Source organism: Arachis ipaensis, chromosome B06 (genome assembly GCF_000816755.2).
Source record: "Arachis ipaensis cultivar K30076 chromosome B06, Araip1.1, whole genome shotgun sequence".
Lineage (NCBI taxonomy): Eukaryota > Viridiplantae > Streptophyta > Magnoliopsida > Fabales > Fabaceae > Arachis > Arachis ipaensis.
Genome location: NC_029790.2, coordinates 125,817,446 through 125,836,237, shown reverse-complemented (window position 1 = coordinate 125,836,237; position 18,792 = coordinate 125,817,446). Strand labels below are relative to the sequence as shown.

Genomic DNA, 18,792 nt, shown 5'->3' with positions numbered 1-18,792 from the left:
ATATGGAAGGAAAGGTATTTTAAGAAAAGAAAATTAGACATCAAACTTTTTTATATTCTCGTTATATATAGTATAGATATTGTTCATACCCTGACCCAACACTAAGGCCCAGATTTAAATAAAAGGCACAATCCAAAGATTGGCCCTCACTCGACACCGACCTACTCTCAAGAAGTCAGATCTAACGATGACTTGCTCTAAGGAAGTCGGGAGTGAAGATTAGCTGGCAGATAATCTTTATTCAAATAAATAACTGCCCCTAAAATCTCTCAACCCACTTCCAGGAGCCATATCTCAACTTCCCTAAGATAAAGGGACGGTTATCCTCCTTAAAAGGTGGAACTACTTCAACGGTGGTTATTGGTTCACCACTATAAATACACTGACACCCCTCAAGTATCTCTAAGTTCCAATACTCTCTAAACTTGCTTAGACCCTTGCTGACTTAGGCATCGGAGTGTCTTTACAGGTACCACCCTCATTCCTTCATCCACACAAGTCGGACGGAGGCCCCCAGACGTTAACCTAGTCGAAGGCTTCCTCCTTCAGACGATTGGGCCAACCCAACGAGTCCAGTCCACTAATCTTCGATTACCTACCGTAACATTGGCGCCGTTGTCAGGGACCTGAGAGATCAACTAATAATGGCGGATGACTCGCACGAAGATGACCACATAGCGTCCGATTCCGAGCAGAAAAATCAGGATGTGGGAAGCAACAATGAGGATATTGACCTTCATCAAGGGGTGACCAATCAACATAGAGAAGGCACCTTAGAGTTGAAAAACCCGAAGACAAACTCCTCTGAAGGGCGCGAATCAGGAAAGGAGGGACAACCCCACGTAGCTGATTTCATGGGATTGTTCCATGGCCACCAAGGGCGCCTGGAACAGTTGGAGCAAGAGTTAGAACGACAGCGAGAGGCAGAGAGAAACTTGAGGAATGAGATAGAGCGACGAAAAGAGCTAGAAGAAAAGCTCTTAAGGGTGGAGTTTGCTCTCAAAAATCGAAGCTCCCGCAGCGACCGAGAAGATTCTCCCTTAGGAGGAGAAGATCCATTCAGCGAGGACATTATGAAGGCCAAAGTTCCAAGGAATTTTAAGAGCCCTAATATGGACCTCTACGATAGAACCACTGATCCAAAGCATCATTGGAGCAACTTCAAAAGTCAGATGTATCTAGCCGACGCCTCTGATGCCACTCGCTGCAAGGCTTTCCCGACAACCTTGACGAAAGCAGCAATGAAGTGGTTCGATAGTCTTCCCCCTAGGTCGGTCACTAGTTTCGACGACTTCTCGCGAAAGTTCCTGATGCGATTCTCCATCCAAAAGGATAAAGTAAAACACGCACCAAGCCTTCTGGGAGTAAAACAAGAGGTCGGAGAACCTTTGAGAGACTACATGGAGAGGTTCAATAAAGCGTGCTTGGAGATTTAAGACCTGCCCATGGAGGCAGTGATTATGGGCCTAGTAAATGGGTTTCGAGAAGGTCCCTTCACCCAATCCATCTCAAAAAGGCACACGACCTCCCTAAGTGATGTACAGGAGAGAGCTGAGAAGTACATCAACATGGAGGAAAATGCCAGACTTCGAGAGCCAAACTAGCGACCTGGACACTCTCACTCATCAAAAGAGAAAGAGAGAGCCCAAGAAAAAAAGGAGGTCGGCCCTGAGAGGCCCAGGAGATATCACTCCTATACTCCTCTACGAGTTTCTTTGGTTGATGTCTACAGGAAAATTCGCCATACTGAAAGGCTACCACCCCCTAGACCCATCAAGAATAAAAAGAGGGGGGAGTCGTGGCGATTACTGTGAGTACCATAAGATATATGGTCACTCAACGAATGAGTGTTACGACCTTAAAAATGTGATAGAAAAACTGGCCAGAGAAGGTCGGCTTGACAGATATCTCATGGAAAGGTCGGACCATCATGGGAAAAGGAAGCGAGATGACGAGGACCGAAGAGATCCACCATCACAAACCCCGAAAAGACGTATACACATGATCTCGGGAGGATTTGGTGGAGGTGGCCTCACGAAGTCGTCTCGTGAGAGACACTTGAAGGAAGTCTATCAGGTCGGAGGCGAAACTCCTGACCTACCAACTATTTCTTTCACCAAAGAAGATGGGCAAGGAATCATTCCTGGACACGATGATCCAATTGTGATAACTATGATTCTTGCCAACGCCCATCTTCACAGAACCCTGGTAGATCAGGGAAGTTCAGCCGACATTCTTTTCAAACCAGCATTCGATAACCTGGGATTAGATGAAAAGGAATTGAGAGCTTATCTTGACACCCTATATGGGCTAGGGAATACACCAATAAAGCCACTGGAATTCATACCCCTTCATACAAATTTTGGAAAAGGGGCAAAATCCAAAACTCTGAGCATCGACTTCATAGTCGTCGATGTGGGGTCAGCCTACAATGCCCTAATCAAAAGAACTACTCTAAATCGGCTCGGAGCAGTGGTTTTCACTCCCCACCTTTGCATGAAATTCCCAACATCAGAGGGAATAGAAACCATTAGGGGAGACCAGAAATTGGCAAGAAAATGCTACAATGAAAGCCTGAACCTGAGAGGAAAAGGCAAGGAGATGCACACAATTGAGCTTGGAGGAGTCAAAGCCAAGGATGAGCTACAGCCACAACCGGGGGGGAAAGACTGAGGAGGTACAGGTCGGAAAGGAGGAAGGAAAAAATACAAAAATAGGAGCCAATTTAAAAGTAGATTTGAAGCAGAAGCTTATAAGGCTCTTACAAGAAAATTCTGACCTCTTTGCCTGGAAAGCTTCCAACATGCCAGGGATAGATCCCGAACTCATGTCGCATAAGCTATCAGTATACCCCAGATCGCGGCTTGTTCAGCAAAGAAGATGGAAGCTCAGACCAGAGCGAGCTCAAGTTGTAGAAGAGCAAGTACAAGCCCTCCTAGAAGCCAGCTTCATCAAAGAGGTCAAATATCCGGCGTGGCTGGCAAATGTAGTGCTAGTCAAAAAATAAAATGGCAAGTGAAGGATGTGCGTCGATTACACCGACCTGAACAAGGCGTGTCCCAAAGACCCATATCCACTTCCAAGCATTGATACCCTAGTAGACTCTAGCTCAGGGTATCAGTACTTGTCGTTCATGGATGCATACTCAGGGTACAGTCAAATCTCGATGTACAAGCCGGATCAAGAAAAAAAAAACATCATTCATCATGCCTAGGGCAAACTATTGCTATGTGGTCATGCCCTTTGGACTGAAAAATACTGGAGCCACATATCAAAGGTTGATGAACAAGGTATTCGAACCTCACCTTGGGGGATTGATGGAAGTCTATGTAGACGACATGCTAGTAAAAACTAAGGATGAGACCGACCTCCTGGCTGACCTTTCGCAAGTTTTCAGCACCATAAGGATGCATGGGATGAGACTAAATCCCGCAAGATGCACCTTCACGGTGGAGGCAGGAAAGTTTCTAGGATTCATGCTTATACAAAGGGGAATCGAAGCCAATCCCGACAAGTGTAAAGCAGTCCTAGAAATGAAAAGCCCGACTTGCTTAAAGGAGGTCCAGCAGTTGAACGGCCGACTTGCCGCCCTCTCCAGGTTCTTGGCAGGATCAGCATTAAGATCTCTACCACTCTTCTCTCTACTAAGAAAAAGATGCCAGTTCGAATGAACTCCTGAGTGCGAAGAAGCATTCCAGAAATTCAAAAGGTTTTTAAGCCAACCTCCCATTCTGACCCGACCTAAAGTTGGGGAAGAACTCGTCCTGTATTTGTCTATAGCAGACAAAGCTGTAGCATCAGCTCTAATACGAGAAGACGAGGTCGGGTAGCATCCTGTATACTTCACCAGCAAAGTCCTACAACGCCCTGAATTAAGGTATAAAAAACTTGAGAAGTTTGCATATGCCTTAATAGTAGCCTCTCGGAGACTACGGCCTTATTTTCAAGCTCATACAATAAAGGTTCGAACGAACTAACCCATGAAGCAAATCCTTCAGAAGACGGATATTGCGGGTAGAATGGTTCAATGGGCAATAGAGCTATTCGAGTTCGACTTAAAGTACGAAACTCGGACGGCAATAAAAGCCCAATCCCTCACCGACTTCATGGCAAAATATAAAGGAGATCAAGAGGAAGAATCCACTACGTGGGAGCTATATGTAGATGGATCCTCAAACAAGGGGGAATGCAAATAGAAGTCTCCCTCAAATTCGACTTTTCAGCTTCTAACAATCAGGCAGAATATGAAGCCTTAATTGCCGGGTTAAAGCTGGCAGAAGAAGTCAGCGCAACAAAGGTAATTGTGTTCAGCGACTCCCAGGTGGTGTCCTCTCAAATAAATGGAGAGTATCAGGCTAAGGACCCCAATATGAAAAGGTACTTGGACAAAATCTTGGAGCACCTTGGACGATTTGCTGAGACCGAAGTCAAATACATATCTCGGGATCTCAACAGCAGAGCAGATGCCCTTTCCAAACTAGCAAGTACCAAGCCAGGGGGAATAATATAAGCCTGATCCAAGAAACTCTCCAAGAACCCTCTGTCTTAAAAGCAGAGGTCAAACAAGGTATCCTTGAAGTATCCAGATTGGACCTCGGATGGATGAACCTATTAGTTGAGTATCTGAAATTCGACATCCTACCCAAAGGGAAAAAAAAGTCAAAGAAAATCCGGAGGAAAGCACAAAATTACACCTTGGTGAAAAATATCCTCTATAAAAGAGGGATATCAACACCATTATTGAAGTGCGTCCCGACCTCAAGGACGACAGAAGTTTTAGAAGAGGTCCACAATGGTACCTGCGGAAATCATCTTGGAGCAAGGTCCCTGGCTAGGAAAGTCATCCGAGCCGGGTTCTACTGGCCGACTTTGCAGAAAGATGCCATCGAGTTCGTAAAGAAGTGTCAGCCATGCCAAATGCATGCAAATTTCCACGTCGCTCCCCCCGAGGAGCTCATAAGTATAACTTCTCCATGGCCTTTTGCAAAGTGGGGATTGGACCTATTGGGACCATTTCCCCAAGCGCCTGGGCAAGTAAAATACTTAATAGTGGAAGTAGACTACTTCACAAAGTGGATCGAAGTAGAATCATTAGCCACCATCACCGCCCAGAGAAGTCAAAAATTCCTCTACAAGAACATTATCATAAGGTATGGGGTACCTTACTCCATCTCCATTGATAATGCCACTCAGTTCATTGACTACACCTTCAGACACCTGGTAGCCAGTATGAAGATCAAGATTCAGTTCACCTCGGTGGAACACCCACAAGCGAATGGGCAAGCCGAGGCAGCCAACAAAGTTATACTGGCAGGATTGAAGAAAAGGTTGCAAGAAGTAAAAGGAGCATGGGCTGAGGAGCTCCCTCAAGTACTATGGGCTTATTGGACCACACCTCAGTCTGCCACAGGAGAAACACCCTTCCGACTTGCTTATGGCATAGAAGCCATGATACCAGTCAAAATCAATGAGCAAAGTCCAAGGGTAAACTTCTACGATGAGGTTGGCAACATACAAGGGCACAAAGAAGAACCCGAACTACTTCCCGAAGTCCGAGAACAAGCCAGATAAGAGAAGCAGCGCTAAAGCAAATGATGACAAATAGATACAACAAATCTAGGGATGGAAAGCTTCACCCCGGACGACTTGGTCTTGATCAGAAACGACATTGGAGTTAACAAATCTAGGGATGGAAAGCTTGCTGCCAACTGGAAAGGGCCATAAAAAATTAATGAGGTCTTAGGAAAATGCTACTTTAAGGTGACCGACTTGAATGGCATCGAGCTACCCAGGTCGTGGCATGCTTGTAATATGAAAAGGTACTATAGTTAATAGCGAACTCCATTCCCTGATGTACTCTTTTTTCCGACTTCATGGTTTTTTCCAAAAAGAAGGGTTTTCCTGAAGGAGGTTTTAACGAGGCATCAAAATGGGGCTAAGGGGAAACAACTTGTCAAACCTCTTAGTAGCAAAAAGTACCTTTGTGAATAAATAAAGATCTTTTTCCCACATCTCTTCATAAATTCCTTTTACGTTATTATCACTCTTTCTACGAAACGCGCCAACTTAAACTCGACAAAATGTGAAAATCCCATGAACCGACCTGTAAGGTCCTCAGGATAAAACGACGAGGTACAAGTCGGTGTAAAGAGGTTATAAAAGTAGATCATGATAAACTTAGAAATTTATCGATTTATAAATCGGTAAAATCGAGAAAAATAGAAATGCATCACGAAAATAACCTAAGTTACAGAAACTCAATGAAATAAAAATTGAGTATAAGGAATACAAAAAGAGATAAGAAAATCCATCAAAATCAAAGGCAGAGACTGTCCCAAGTCTTTGAAAAATTCAAATAACTTAGACAAAAGACAGCCAGCCAAGATAAAAGATTTTCCAAAGCACAAAGATAAAAAAGGCCTTTTTACAAAGCCTAAACAGAAAGCACGCACGCACCAAATATATCTTGAAACCCTTATCCAAAAAAGGGTGAAAATTAAGCGCATTTTTCGTTAACGGCCATAAAAGGCCATAAGAGTTAGAAACAAACAACCACAAATTAAAAAACAATAAATAAAATTATTCAAAAAATGAGGGGCCCACAGGTCGGGCCCCCAAATAGCCAAACATCAATTAGGTGGAAGATCAGAAGGAAGGTCAGTACCGCCAGAAGAAAGATCAGCAGGGAGAGAAGTCGGAGCAACACCCGGGGAAGACGGAGCAAACTGTTCAGGACCTTGAGAAGGAACTCCAGACGAACTCGGTAGGTCTTCACCCTGAGGCTCCCCACGAGGAGGGGACTCCACTATCCTCTGCCCCCTTGTCTTTAAGTCGGAGTCAGTCTCAAGTCGGGGAGGGTAGACAATGGCCCCATCAACTACAATCTTATCAGGGTCAAGAGGAGAAAGATCTAGGTCAGGGGCAATAACCCCGACTTATTCCTTAAAGACCCTCCAGGCTTCCTTTGCACCCTCAGCCACTGAATCCTCTAGGTCCTGGAAAGCCTCCCGACATTCTGACAGCTCCTTCTTCAACTCAAGATTCTCCCTATAAAGCCTGATATAATTCTGCTCTGCCTTCTCTTTAAGCCCCTCCGCCATGGCACACTGGCCCATCAACCTCTTCTCCCTCTCCTAGAGACGGTCCTTTTCCTCCTTCAGCTCGGCGACCTCCTCCTTAAGCATCTTCTCTTCCTCTTGATGAAGGAAGATCCTCCCCTCTAGCTCCTCAACCTTTTGGGTGGAACCCAAAGAGCTGAGGGTAGTCTTCTCCAAAATATCAAGAAGTTTGGTACATACTCCAGCCGCATGGACACTCCCCTGGACCAGAATATTAAGATGGTTTCGAACGAAAACATCATCCATATTTATTCGAGTATGAGGATAAATGTGATTCTGAATGAATTGGGGGCCATTAAACTTATCCTCCCCATCAAGAGAAGAGCCAGACTCTGAAGTCTTACGCTTCTTCTTTTCTGGTTCAGGGGAAGATCGGGGCGGAGGAGAAGGAAGAGAAGAAACAGAAGAAGAGGATTCCATAATGGGACGAGAGGAGGTCCCCAAGTTACGAGGAGGAGGAGGTGGAGGAGGAAGAGGAAGAGTGCCAGCAGCCATGGCAGCATCAACTCGAGCCCGAGACCTCTTCTTGGCGTCTTGGACCTTCTGGTAGGAAGAACTGGAATTTTCCTTCACCATTTCTGAAAAAGAAAATAGAAAGTAAAATTACAAAGTCGGAAGACAACAACAAGTCAGAAGCAACAAATCGGAAGATTACAAGTCGGAAGTTATCAAAATCAACAACAAAGTTACCTAATTGGGTCTGCACAAAATTTGGAGACCTCTGAAGGAACTTTTTGGTATCCAGATAAGGGGCTCTCCCCCAAGCATCCCGGAAGAACCCACTATGGCCTCCTCAACTTCATCCAAATCATCTGGACCATACTTATCTACAGGAGAAGCCTTCAGCCAATGTAGAGGAAAGAGGGGGTTGGAATGTTCATCAAGAAAAAAGGGATGGTGACCTTCTACTGCTTGGATTTTGAAGAAAAAATTCTTGAAATCATGAAAGAATTCGTCAAACATGGAGAAAACTCTCCAACCTTGAATGGCCCAGAAGGATATCCACTGTTGTTTATTATTTTACCCACTGAAGGGCTTGGTCATATGAAAAAGAAAGAACAAAATCCTCAAAGAAGTCGGAAAATCTAATTCTCGACTAACAAGTTGATAAATTTTCATGAAATCCCAAGAATTGGGGTGAAGCTGGGTGGAAACGACACGACAATGAGATAACACAGCTATTTCAAAGTCAGAAAATGGCAGAAGAACCCCCAGACGGGTAAACAAACAATCGTACATAAAAAAGAAAGGAGGGTCAGCGTCAGTAGCTTTCCCAAAGCAAACCCAGTCTTCAGAACTCGGGGCAATCAACTCATATTTAGGCTCATCATCCTCAGAGCCATAGATTCTATGGTGGGTGCGGAGGTCGGTAATATAATATGTGTCTACTAGAGGTTCCTCCCCAAGAACAGTAACATCTACCCACTCAGAAACGGAAGAAGTCATCTTTCTCCAATAAAAAAAAATAGGAGAAAGAACGACGAGACCTACAAAGAAAAATGAAAAAGATAAAAAAACAGGGTCTCTAAAAGGCCCAAAGCGGAGACACTAGACCTATCAATAGACTAGCTTCGGATGCGCAAAAAACTCCTCTAAATATGCAAGTAAAGTATTTAAATAAAAAGGAGAAAGAAAAAGCTAACCTTTGTCAATGCACTCCAAGAAGCAGCGGCAGCAATGCACTCCAAGAAGGAGGAAGCTTTCTTTCAGAACAGAGTGTGCAGGCGAAAAAGTTTTTTCAGAAAAAAAACAAAGAAAGAGAGGGAAAAGCATTTATAAACACGCTAGGGGCATAGTGGTAAAATTGACGCAATCATTAAAGAAACGCACCGTTACCAATGTAACTGCCACCCCACGTGTAAATGCGAAAAACCCTAACGGACGCAACGTTTGATTAGACGCAACTGTTGGAAATATTTTGAATCACGCAGGTTAAAAAACCACGTCGGTTCCCATTTCACGTCGGCTACAAACCCGAGTTCAACGAATCCAACTCTTAAGAAGAAGAGATTGAACTCGAGTAGGGGCACTGTTGATATCCTGACCCAACACTAAGGCCCAGGTTTAAATAAAAGTCCCAATCCAAAGATTGTCCCTCACTCGACACCGACCTACTCTCAAGAAGTCGGATCTAACGACGACTTGCTCTAAGGAAGTCGGGAGTGAAGATTAGCTGGCAGATAATCCGTATTCAAATAAATAACTGCCTCTAAAATCTCTCAATCCACTTCCAGGAGCCATATCTCAACTTCCCTAAGATAAAGGGATGGTTATCCTCCTTAAAAGGTGGAACTACTTCAATGGTGGTTATTGGTTCACCACTATAAATACACTGACATTCCTCAAGTATCTCTAAGTTCCAATACTCTCTAAACTTGCTTAGACCCTTGCTGACTTAAGCATCGGAGTGTCTTTGCAGGTACCACCCCCATTCCTTCATCCACACAAGTCGGACGGAGGCCCCCAGACGTTAACCTAGTCGAAGGCTTCCTCCTTCAGACGATTGGGCCAACCCAACGAGACCAGTCCACTAATCTCCAATTACCTACCGTAACAGATATCTATAATTATCAACTTGCATAATCATTTTCAAGTTGTAAACAAATATTAATTGATTTTGATTTCTTCACATTTTTTCCCTTTGGTTTTTTCCTTTACGAAAAAAAATTTAAAAACCAGCCATCCTTTGGTTCTTCGGATCCCAGTTTTTTATCTAACCGTCCGTCCGGATCGGTTTTCATAAGTGTTAATTATATTTACATATATATTATATATACCGGGGCGGGTAGGGGCGGGTTCAACCTAAACCCGACCCCGCCCCGCCCCGCCCAAGAACCCGCCCCGTTAAAACCCGCCCCGGTGCGGGGGCGGGGTGGGTACCCGCGGGTTCGGGTAGTGTTGCCACCCCTAGCGACATCCCAGTTTGAACATGAATAACATCCCGGTTTTTTATCTAACCGTCCGGTCCGGATCGGTTTTTATAAGAGTGTGAATTCGGTAATTCCCCATCATCCCAGTTTGAACTCGAGTAACATTCGATCTAGACATTCAGATTTTGTCTTTGCTTCTACTCTAGTATTTCCCAGGTACACTGGTTTGTAGTTGGTAGGTAGTCTCACTCGAGATTCATTACTCACTAATCAGTAGTCACTAGTTAAGGGAAGAAGAATGCATAGCGATGGGATCTTAGGAACGAAAGCGGGGGCAAGCAAGCAAAGGAAGTGGCTGAAGGGAAGAGAGAGATGGCTTGTGGTGCTTGGCATCATCCTCCATGCCGTTTACATGCTCAGCATCTTCGACATTTATTTCAAGTCTCCCATTGTTCACGGCATGGATCCTGTTACCCCTCGCTTCGCCGCCCCGGCCAAACGCCTAGTCCTTCTCGTTGGTACGTCCAAACCACGCACTCCACCTGTTTGTTCTTTTGTCTCGCTCAATGTTTCGGTTATTTTCCCAGAAGCTGCACTTTTTTCTACTTGCTAGTGCCATTTATATTGATCAAAGGATGCTATAGTGTTGTGAATAAATTTTGTTTCTATATGCTGAGTTTTTATTCTGTCTCCACGAGACAAAATTACAGAGGGATATTTTCTGACCCACTTTTAGTAAGTATAGAACATGCATGAATTTGCTGAACAGAAAAAGAAAACTGTGTCTATGTCTCTATTTCTACAACCAAAAGAGTTTTAGCATCTACTGTCTTTGTTTTTCTGTCTGGGAGACGAAATCTGAATGCAGGCTATACGAAGTTGGGTTCTATTTTAAGTTGTATTGGCGTATTATGAGAATATTTGATTTATTTATTTGTAGATGCTAAAAATTTCATTGCAGCTGATGGTTTGCGTGCTAACAAATTTTGTCAATTGCATTTGCAGTATAACCAAAATTTAAAACCGTTGTGGATGCTATAACAATAATAACTAAGATTTTTTAGGTTAGGTGGTGGTGCTATGGAGTTGTGTCATAACTCATGTTTATCTATAGAGTTGGGTTCTATTTTAACTATTTATTAGCATGTTACGGGAATATTGGATTTACTTATTGGGTGACACTAAAAAATTTATTGCAGCTGATGGTTTGCGTGCTGACAAATTCTTTGAGCCGGATGCAGAAGGGAATTTCAGAGCTCCATTCTTAAGAAATATAATAAAAACACAAGGTCGTTGGGGGGTGTCTCATGCTCGGCCCCCAACAGAGTCGCGGCCTGGGCATGTTGCCATAATTGCTGGATTCTATGAAGATCCCAGTGCAGTTACAAAAGGTGGTTATTATTAGTCCTTCCGATTTGTGATGGCTGGCTCGGTAGCTCTATGGGCTGTGTATGTGCTAAAAGGTTGATATTGTTTGCTGCAGGGTGGAAGGCGAATCCTGTTGAGTTTGATTCCGTGTTTAACAAAAGTCGGCATACGTTTTCTTATGGGAGTCCTGATATAGTTCCAATTTTCTGTGGTGGTTTGCAGCATAGCACCTGGGGTACCTATCCACATGAATATGAAGACTTTGCTACGGGTTTGAAAACGGTTTTTCACTATGGACTTTTACAATTATCAAAGGCGTCTATATGAATAATTATGTTTCATAGATGACTGTATTTCTTAAAGTTCAAAATTGGTGACACTTCCTCTTTGTTTATATTAGTACATAGTCTGAATAATGCATAGTTGAATCGTCTGATTCCTGTAGGCAATTCTAACTATTTCAAATAGGCTTTTGTATATTTTTACTGCATTGATACTAGTTTATGAAATCATTGTCATAGAAGAGGTTCTTTTGAATGTTATAATTTTCTGATGAGAATTACTATTGCAAAAAGCCTATTTGCTATACTAATTATCTTTTTCTCCATTGATACTAGCTTTTGACTTTTTCCTGGCCTAAGTATAGTAGCTTTTTAAAATTCAGAACATTGAATTTGAACCCGAAAATTATTTGACTGTAACTTTTTTAACTATTTCTCCCGATAAAATGGCATAAGCATATAGTCCCTGCTATATTTTGTAAACAATTTGATTGTAGGCTATCTAGTGTAGTTAATGGCAAGTGCTCTAAAGATGCCCGGTCCCATTTGTTCACTGGATTGAGTGTGATTCTAATATAAAAAGAAGGCTTTGAAAATATTGAGAGCTTATGATTTTCTCCACATCTCAAACTGTGGCTCCTGCTTTTTCACATGAATTTGTATTATGAAGATGTGAGGCAAGCTAGTGTGTAATATGGACAATAATTTGTTAGAGATGCTGGCCTTCCAACCTACTTTTGTTGACGAGACATTTCATAAACATGTGTACATCAAGAAACTTGGTTTTCATCTAAATGTCTCAGTTTTATTCCTGTGTTAATTTGAATTGCAAATGATGGGACATATGCATCTGATTTGCTTTTCATGTATTTCTGTTGAGTATTCTTGTTTATGTCCATCTAATTAGGCTATTTGTGTATGTCTGCTGAAAATGTCTGCTCCTATGAAATTTTTGGGGGGTTTATTGTTGGATGCAAATGTGGCTTTGTTTAGTTCTTATAGTACAACTATTTAGAAATTGTTCCTACCTATTTTGAAATATGGGGGCTTATTAAGACTGACTGACTTGAAAAATGTGCAATCAGTTGGTCAAGGTGTTCTCTTGAAGATTTTCTTGTACTTGCTAATTAGAAATTTAAAAATCTTACATGATAGTTTGCTAGGTGGAAAAGTAGTATTAACTATTATATAAATTAGCTTACTGAATCCTTAAATTGATACATTTAACAATTTGGTACTCTTGAATTCTTAACACAGATGCATCATTCCTGGACATGTGGTCTCTTGATCAATTTCGAAGCCTTCTTAACAGGTCCCATGAAGACTCAAAGCTAAAGGGACTTTTGCAGCAGGATAATCTTGTTATATTCCTTCACCTGCTTGGGTGTGACTCTAATGGGCATGCTCATAGGCCCTTCTCCTCCATCTATCTCAACAATGTTAAGGTTGTTGACCATGTAGCTGAAAATGTTTATTCTCTTCTCCAAGATTATTTCAAGGATAATCGTACAACATACATTTTTACAGCAGATCATGGAATGAGTGACAAAGGTGGCAATATTTTTCTATCATATCTCTGTATGGATATTCTTTTCTTCATATCATAAATATATATTAATCCCATTCTCGTTGTTGAAACATGCTGGACCAAGAATTTCACAAAATGATGCCAGTTTACATTCCTGTTAATAGCATTTGAAGTGCCTTAATTCCATTGTAATCATTGAAAGACAGCAACTGTTCTTACGTATTTGTTGGCATACATCCACAATTTTATATGGAAACCAAGGCAGCAAATGATGAGAAAGCTTAGTCTTGATCTAGGTTGCATTAGCCAAATGCCCAAATCATCTTAACTTAGATCCAATCATCTTTTCCTCAATATACCCCATGAGAATCTCATTCTTTCAATGTTGGAGTCAAGTCCATAGCTTGTGATGGATCCCAACATTCCACGACACTCTGCAGTCTTGGTGCACATAAGATGGTTGTGCACTACTCTTTGACTAGTCTGGAAAAACATTGCAGTGATGGCATTCCAGCCATGTCACCCCATTGTAGTGTGGAAAGCTCTGTTACCAATTGATAAGAACCCAATAACACAAAATTATTGATTCCCTCTTTTCCCTGCAATTAGTTTATTATTGATTCCCTCTTTCCATTCTCTCTTAGCAATATATCATGTGTAAAAGGCAATCATTGTGGCACTATGGCTAGAGTTAGTCATTGACTTGTAAATGAAAGAATTCTTTTAATTTTCGATTATTTAAGTTGTTCTTTTGCCTGTATTGCATTTTTGGTTGCTACTTTGAAATAAATATTGCTTTATAAAATCTTTCGTTCTTTATATATTTGCTTTATTTTACTCTTATTCATAGGAAGCCATGGAGATGGGCATCCTACAAACACGGATACTCCCCTTGTTGTATGGGGTGCTGGTGTTAAATATCCGAGACCAATTTCTAGCAGCAACCATTCTGATTGTGGTTTTCGATTTGTTGATGACCATGTCCATGACGCGCCAACACCAACTGAATGGGGCTTGCAAGGGATTGAAAGGGTGGATGTCAACCAAGCTGATATTGCACCACTGATGGTTTTATTCTTTTTGTTTCTCTGATCTTTGTTTGGAGCTTGATATATTTCTCCAACAATTCTTTGATTGCATGTATCTGATGTATTTATTCAATTTTATTTTTTATAACAGTCTACACTACTTGGTCTTCCTTGTCCTGTTAACTCAGTTGGAAGTCTACCCATAGATTATATCGACATGACCAAGGTAGCTTCCGTAATTCCTTAAGCTATTGTGCTTTTGTTTACTGTTTCCATTGGAATATTATGTTACTTAAATTAAGGATTTGCATTGTCATGCTTGTGGTGAAAGAGTAGAAAAGCTGATGTTTCTATACATAGAAGATAATAAGTAGGTCAATGATACAACTAAGATAATATTTATTTATTTATTTTGTTTTCTAGGCTGATGAAGTTGAAGCTGTTCTAGCCAATACAAAGGAAATTCTGAACCAATTTCTTCGCAAATCAGGTAGTGTTTGTTTCTTTGATTTATTGTGGATAACATGAACTATTTTTCATTGAATTGCATCCTTTGAGTCAAGTTAGTGTCACTTAAATGATTATCTAGCCTTTGGACTGGTTTAGTAAAGATTGAGAGGCAAATCAGGAGTAAAATGTTTTATCAGTAAAAGCAAGGGGAACAAAACAATAGAATTCTTGGTTCATTCATTTTGTAATAAAAAATGATCCTTCCTTCTCATGTTGAATGGAAGAATTGTTATTGATGATGGTTTCGTTGACAACTTCAGATATCAAGCAGTCAAATTCTCTATATTTTAAACCATTCAAACCACTGTCTCAATATTCCTCAATATTGGATGAAATTGAGGATCGGATATTGGCTAGAGATTATGATGCTGCAATGGACCTATCTCAAAACCTCAGAAGTTTGGCATTACAAGGACTTCACTATTTCCAAACTTACGACTGGTTGATGCTCATGTCTGTAATCACCCTCGGGTATGTTGGTTGGATGATCTATCTTGTTCTACATGTGCTGCAGTCTTACACTTCACTGCCAGGAACTATTGGAACGGAGCAAGGTGGTCAGAAAAATAATTGCGGAAAAGTAATGTTTGTGTAAGCTTAGCATTTCCTAAAGTCACTTTTGGTTGTCATAAATTATGGTTAGTTTCATGTGACATTAAGTTGAGCTAAATAGAGATATTATGAAAACATACATGGTAACATAATGCTTATGAATCACACATTACTAAAATTCTTATTCATAGATAATTTCATTTTTCTTTAATGCCATCAATTAAATAAATTGAATATCTTTTTTTTTTTTTTTTTCTGTTGCAGATATATCTATTTGGATCTATAGTGATAGCAATCCTTTGTTTGCTGTTATTACTTGAGCACTCTCCGCCTCTTTACCATGCATACATGATAATGACGTCATTTCTATGGGTCCAAATATTTAGTGAATACCAGTTTATTAAAGCATTATGGAAGCTGTTATCTGGAAGAAGGAATTATATTATCGTTAAGCTTCTTGCCACAACTGCTGTCTCAATTTTTATTCTCGAGTTCCTGGTATGTATATTTGCCATAATGTTATCTGACCATTGATGGTTCTAATTCATCTGATAAGAATTATTTACATAACTTGGCAGGTTAATAGCTTCACTGAGAGGAAGCTTTATACCTGGTGTTTTTTAATTACCGGTGTTACAGCTTCTATCTATCTCTTTAAGATAGTTCCGTGGAGATCTGGTATACCGATATTTGTTTGCATTGCATGTTGGTTTCTCTCTATCTTCACATTGATGCCAGCAGAAATTCCTGACAATAATCAATTAGTGTAAGCCACTTCCACCTAATATATCCTTTTCATAATAATGTAAACAAATGTCAAATGTTAATGCATGAAAATGGTAGGCATAAAGAACCCACTGAATCCGAGTCACAAACTATATAGCCTTCAAAACTATTGACTTTGAGAGTGATACTTAACTTTTCCCATTCCATTTTCATTGTTCATGTCACATACTCATGGAAGCAGATCCTGTCTCAAAAAATTGACAGTGTCAATTGGAAGATTTGGGACATTAAATTCATTTAAAATAAATTAACGGCCAAAAACACAATAACGTTTTTTACACTTTTTTTTTTTAGAAAAAAGAATAGGTTCATCCCTTTCGTTCTCTCTTTTGTCTTTTTCATGTCTTTGTCATTGAACTCATGTTTGAAAATGTTACTTTCTGCTCTTTTCTTTTTCTTTTTTTTTTTTTACTTTGACCATGATGCCTCTGAGATATTTTCCTAATCTGATTATTTTACTTTCACTTTTCACTTCTTGCATTTATCACTTCTGATATCTTTTTGTACCTTTTTTTTTTCTTTAGGCAAATGCTTTTCTATTTGCTTATTTTCTTTCCTTGCATCATTTCCAACACAGCAAAATCCTATTAACTCTGTTGAATGTGTCGAATATTTTATTTGCAGAGTTGTTAGTGGGGCCATCATAATCATTATAGGAATAGGTGCAAGGTGGCTTGATCTACATGCTGGTGGGAATAAGTATTGGCTAAGTATATGCAATTATGAGTTGAAAAGTCACAAATTTTCTTCTCTATTTTATTTACAGGTGCATATCACTATTTCTCTGGTACTGGTTTTGTAGGTATAATTATATGTTTATAGCTGTTCATTGATAATCATTTCTTGTCCATCACTAGGCTCTGTTGGTCGCGTTATCTTCAGTCATGGTGTATTTATCAACAACTCACAGAACTGAAAAACGGGAGTTGCTTGCAGTGCACCAGTTGATAAATTGGTCAGTTGCCGGTATAGCTTTCATTCATCTTCCTTTCATGATATCCTACTAATCATATTCATTTTTTTAAGCTCGTGTCATCTTTGTTGTGTATTTTCATTTTTGGTTTCCGACTTAAATTACTCTGCGCCTTGCATGTCAATATTATGTTCTGTTTGGTTCTCTACATGTGCTATGGATGGTAACTTTTTATTTTTTAATTTTCTTCGTTCCTTTAACTGAAACATTGATTAAATTGTTCTTGCTTGTTAGTCATTACATTTCTACATTTTTTTCAGTTCCTTTTTCTTTCTTGCATGGCATTTTTCTACATTTAGAGTTATCTTGTTTGCTAAGAGATTGTTTCTCATTTTGCTATTCCAAGTAAAAAATTCTGGAAATATGAAACACAAGAATTGAAAATAGGAACCAAACAAGCCTTAATTATTTTAACATATCAATATTTATGACTTTGTTTTTCTTTCCCTTCTCTGTAGAAAGTAAAATTTATTTGGTGTATTCTCCAGTATCTAGTATAAATTGACCTATTGACTTGGGAGAATTCATTGTGTTTCAACCTACAACCCTTTCTTTTTATATTCATTGTCTATTACTTGTAAAGTTTTAAATCCATATTTATTTTCACATTTCTGACTATAAGTTTATACTTTATCAATTAATATATATATATATATATTTTTAATATTATAATTTTTCTTCTCTCGTATATTATATAATAGATTTGATTTTGATGTACTATTAGTGTAAAAGGTTCTTAGACAGTCATCCAATCATTGTAACATCATTAAAAATATCTGGCTCTTAAATATCTACCTATTGAGTCAAATGTGTGATAGTGTCTAATTGTTTGACTCTGTTTAACATTTATTTTATTTCTGTTATATAAATTTGATACACCCTTGTAATTAAATGATTTTTGAATGTTATTTTTGAATTGGAATGTTAATACTGTTATTTTATGGAATGAACTATAATTTTTATTGTCTTGATATTAAACATTAACTATCATTGTTCCTCAGATTTCAATATTATTTGATGATGAATATATGCATTTGTATATAAATACTTACATACTATTGATATTGTGCCATAAACAAGAATTTGTGCATTTAAAGTCTTTGTTTTTATTCTTTTATGATATAAGTTACTTGAATACTATGAATGCTGTTTCTCCCTTGGCTTGTTGGCTTATCATGAGAAGTGTCTTTCCTCCACCTCATATTTTTGATAAAGGGAAAAAAATAAATAAATAATAGATGAATGTAAAACTCATCACCATGTACAATAGTTATATTGATCTATTATCTCTTTCTAATATACCCCATATTCATTTTTTCCGGATTTGTATTCTGTTCATTTGCCAATTACACACCTGTACTTGTATTTGTCTAGGTTTTTGTCAAAAAAAAAAATCGAACTTTATATCATCCCTCTTTCAATAAATCAATTATGAATTGGAATGGGAATTTGAAGATATTTATTATGGGAATTATGAATTGGTCAGTAGGATTAATTTTTACATTCTTTATCATTTTATTAGCTATATTTATTATATTCCTGCTTTCTTCTAAATGACTTGTTAATGAAGTAATTTATGTTGGATGTTCAAATAGACTGATATTTGGCCCTTTCTTTTTTAGGTATTTCCATGATACTCCCACTGTTCTCAGAAAATAGCCTCTTGTCCCGACTTACTTCCATATTTCTTGGCTTTGCCCCTCCATTCCTCCTCCTATCCATTGGGTAGTGTCTCATTCACTGACTTTTTGTGTCACCTGTTTTTTAATCAGCTTGTT

At 39.5% G+C, this 18,792-nt stretch overlaps 2 protein-coding genes across 3 annotated transcripts in view; both read left to right on the top strand.

The window, feature by feature from the left end:
- Positions 645-1,436, top strand: LOC107647586. The gene has a single exon (XM_016351654.1). The coding sequence runs from the start codon at positions 645-647 to the stop codon at positions 1,434-1,436; it is 792 nt and encodes a 263-aa protein (XP_016207140.1).
- LOC107605273 (GPI ethanolamine phosphate transferase 1) overlaps positions 10,116-18,792 on the top strand; it is a 12,456-nt gene continuing 3,779 nt past the window's right edge. Inside the window, exons 1-13 of one of the 2 annotated variants that reach the window (XM_016307096.2) lie at positions 10,116-10,506; positions 11,188-11,379; positions 11,472-11,627; positions 12,895-13,188; positions 14,016-14,233; positions 14,345-14,419; positions 14,617-14,683; positions 14,964-15,283; positions 15,520-15,753; positions 15,834-16,021; positions 16,666-16,807; positions 16,899-17,007; positions 18,637-18,739. In XM_016307096.2, the coding sequence (XP_016162582.1) occupies positions 10,287-10,506; positions 11,188-11,379; positions 11,472-11,627; positions 12,895-13,188; positions 14,016-14,233; positions 14,345-14,419; positions 14,617-14,683; positions 14,964-15,283; positions 15,520-15,753; positions 15,834-16,021; positions 16,666-16,807; positions 16,899-17,007; positions 18,637-18,739 (2,318 nt within the window). In that variant the 5' untranslated portion in view covers positions 10,116-10,286. Of the gene's footprint in view, positions 10,507-11,187; positions 11,380-11,471; positions 11,639-12,894; positions 13,189-14,015; positions 14,234-14,344; positions 14,420-14,616; positions 14,684-14,963; positions 15,284-15,519; positions 15,754-15,833; positions 16,022-16,665; positions 16,808-16,898; positions 17,008-18,636; positions 18,740-18,792 lie in introns of those variants that run through there. The other variant, XM_016307097.2, reaches the window with a different exon arrangement.

What these genes read in the sequence shown, in the direction of transcription:
- LOC107647586 (XM_016351654.1), top strand. Translation starts at nt 645, where the DNA reads ATGGCGGATGACTCGCACGAAGATGACCACATAGCGTCCGATTCCGAG.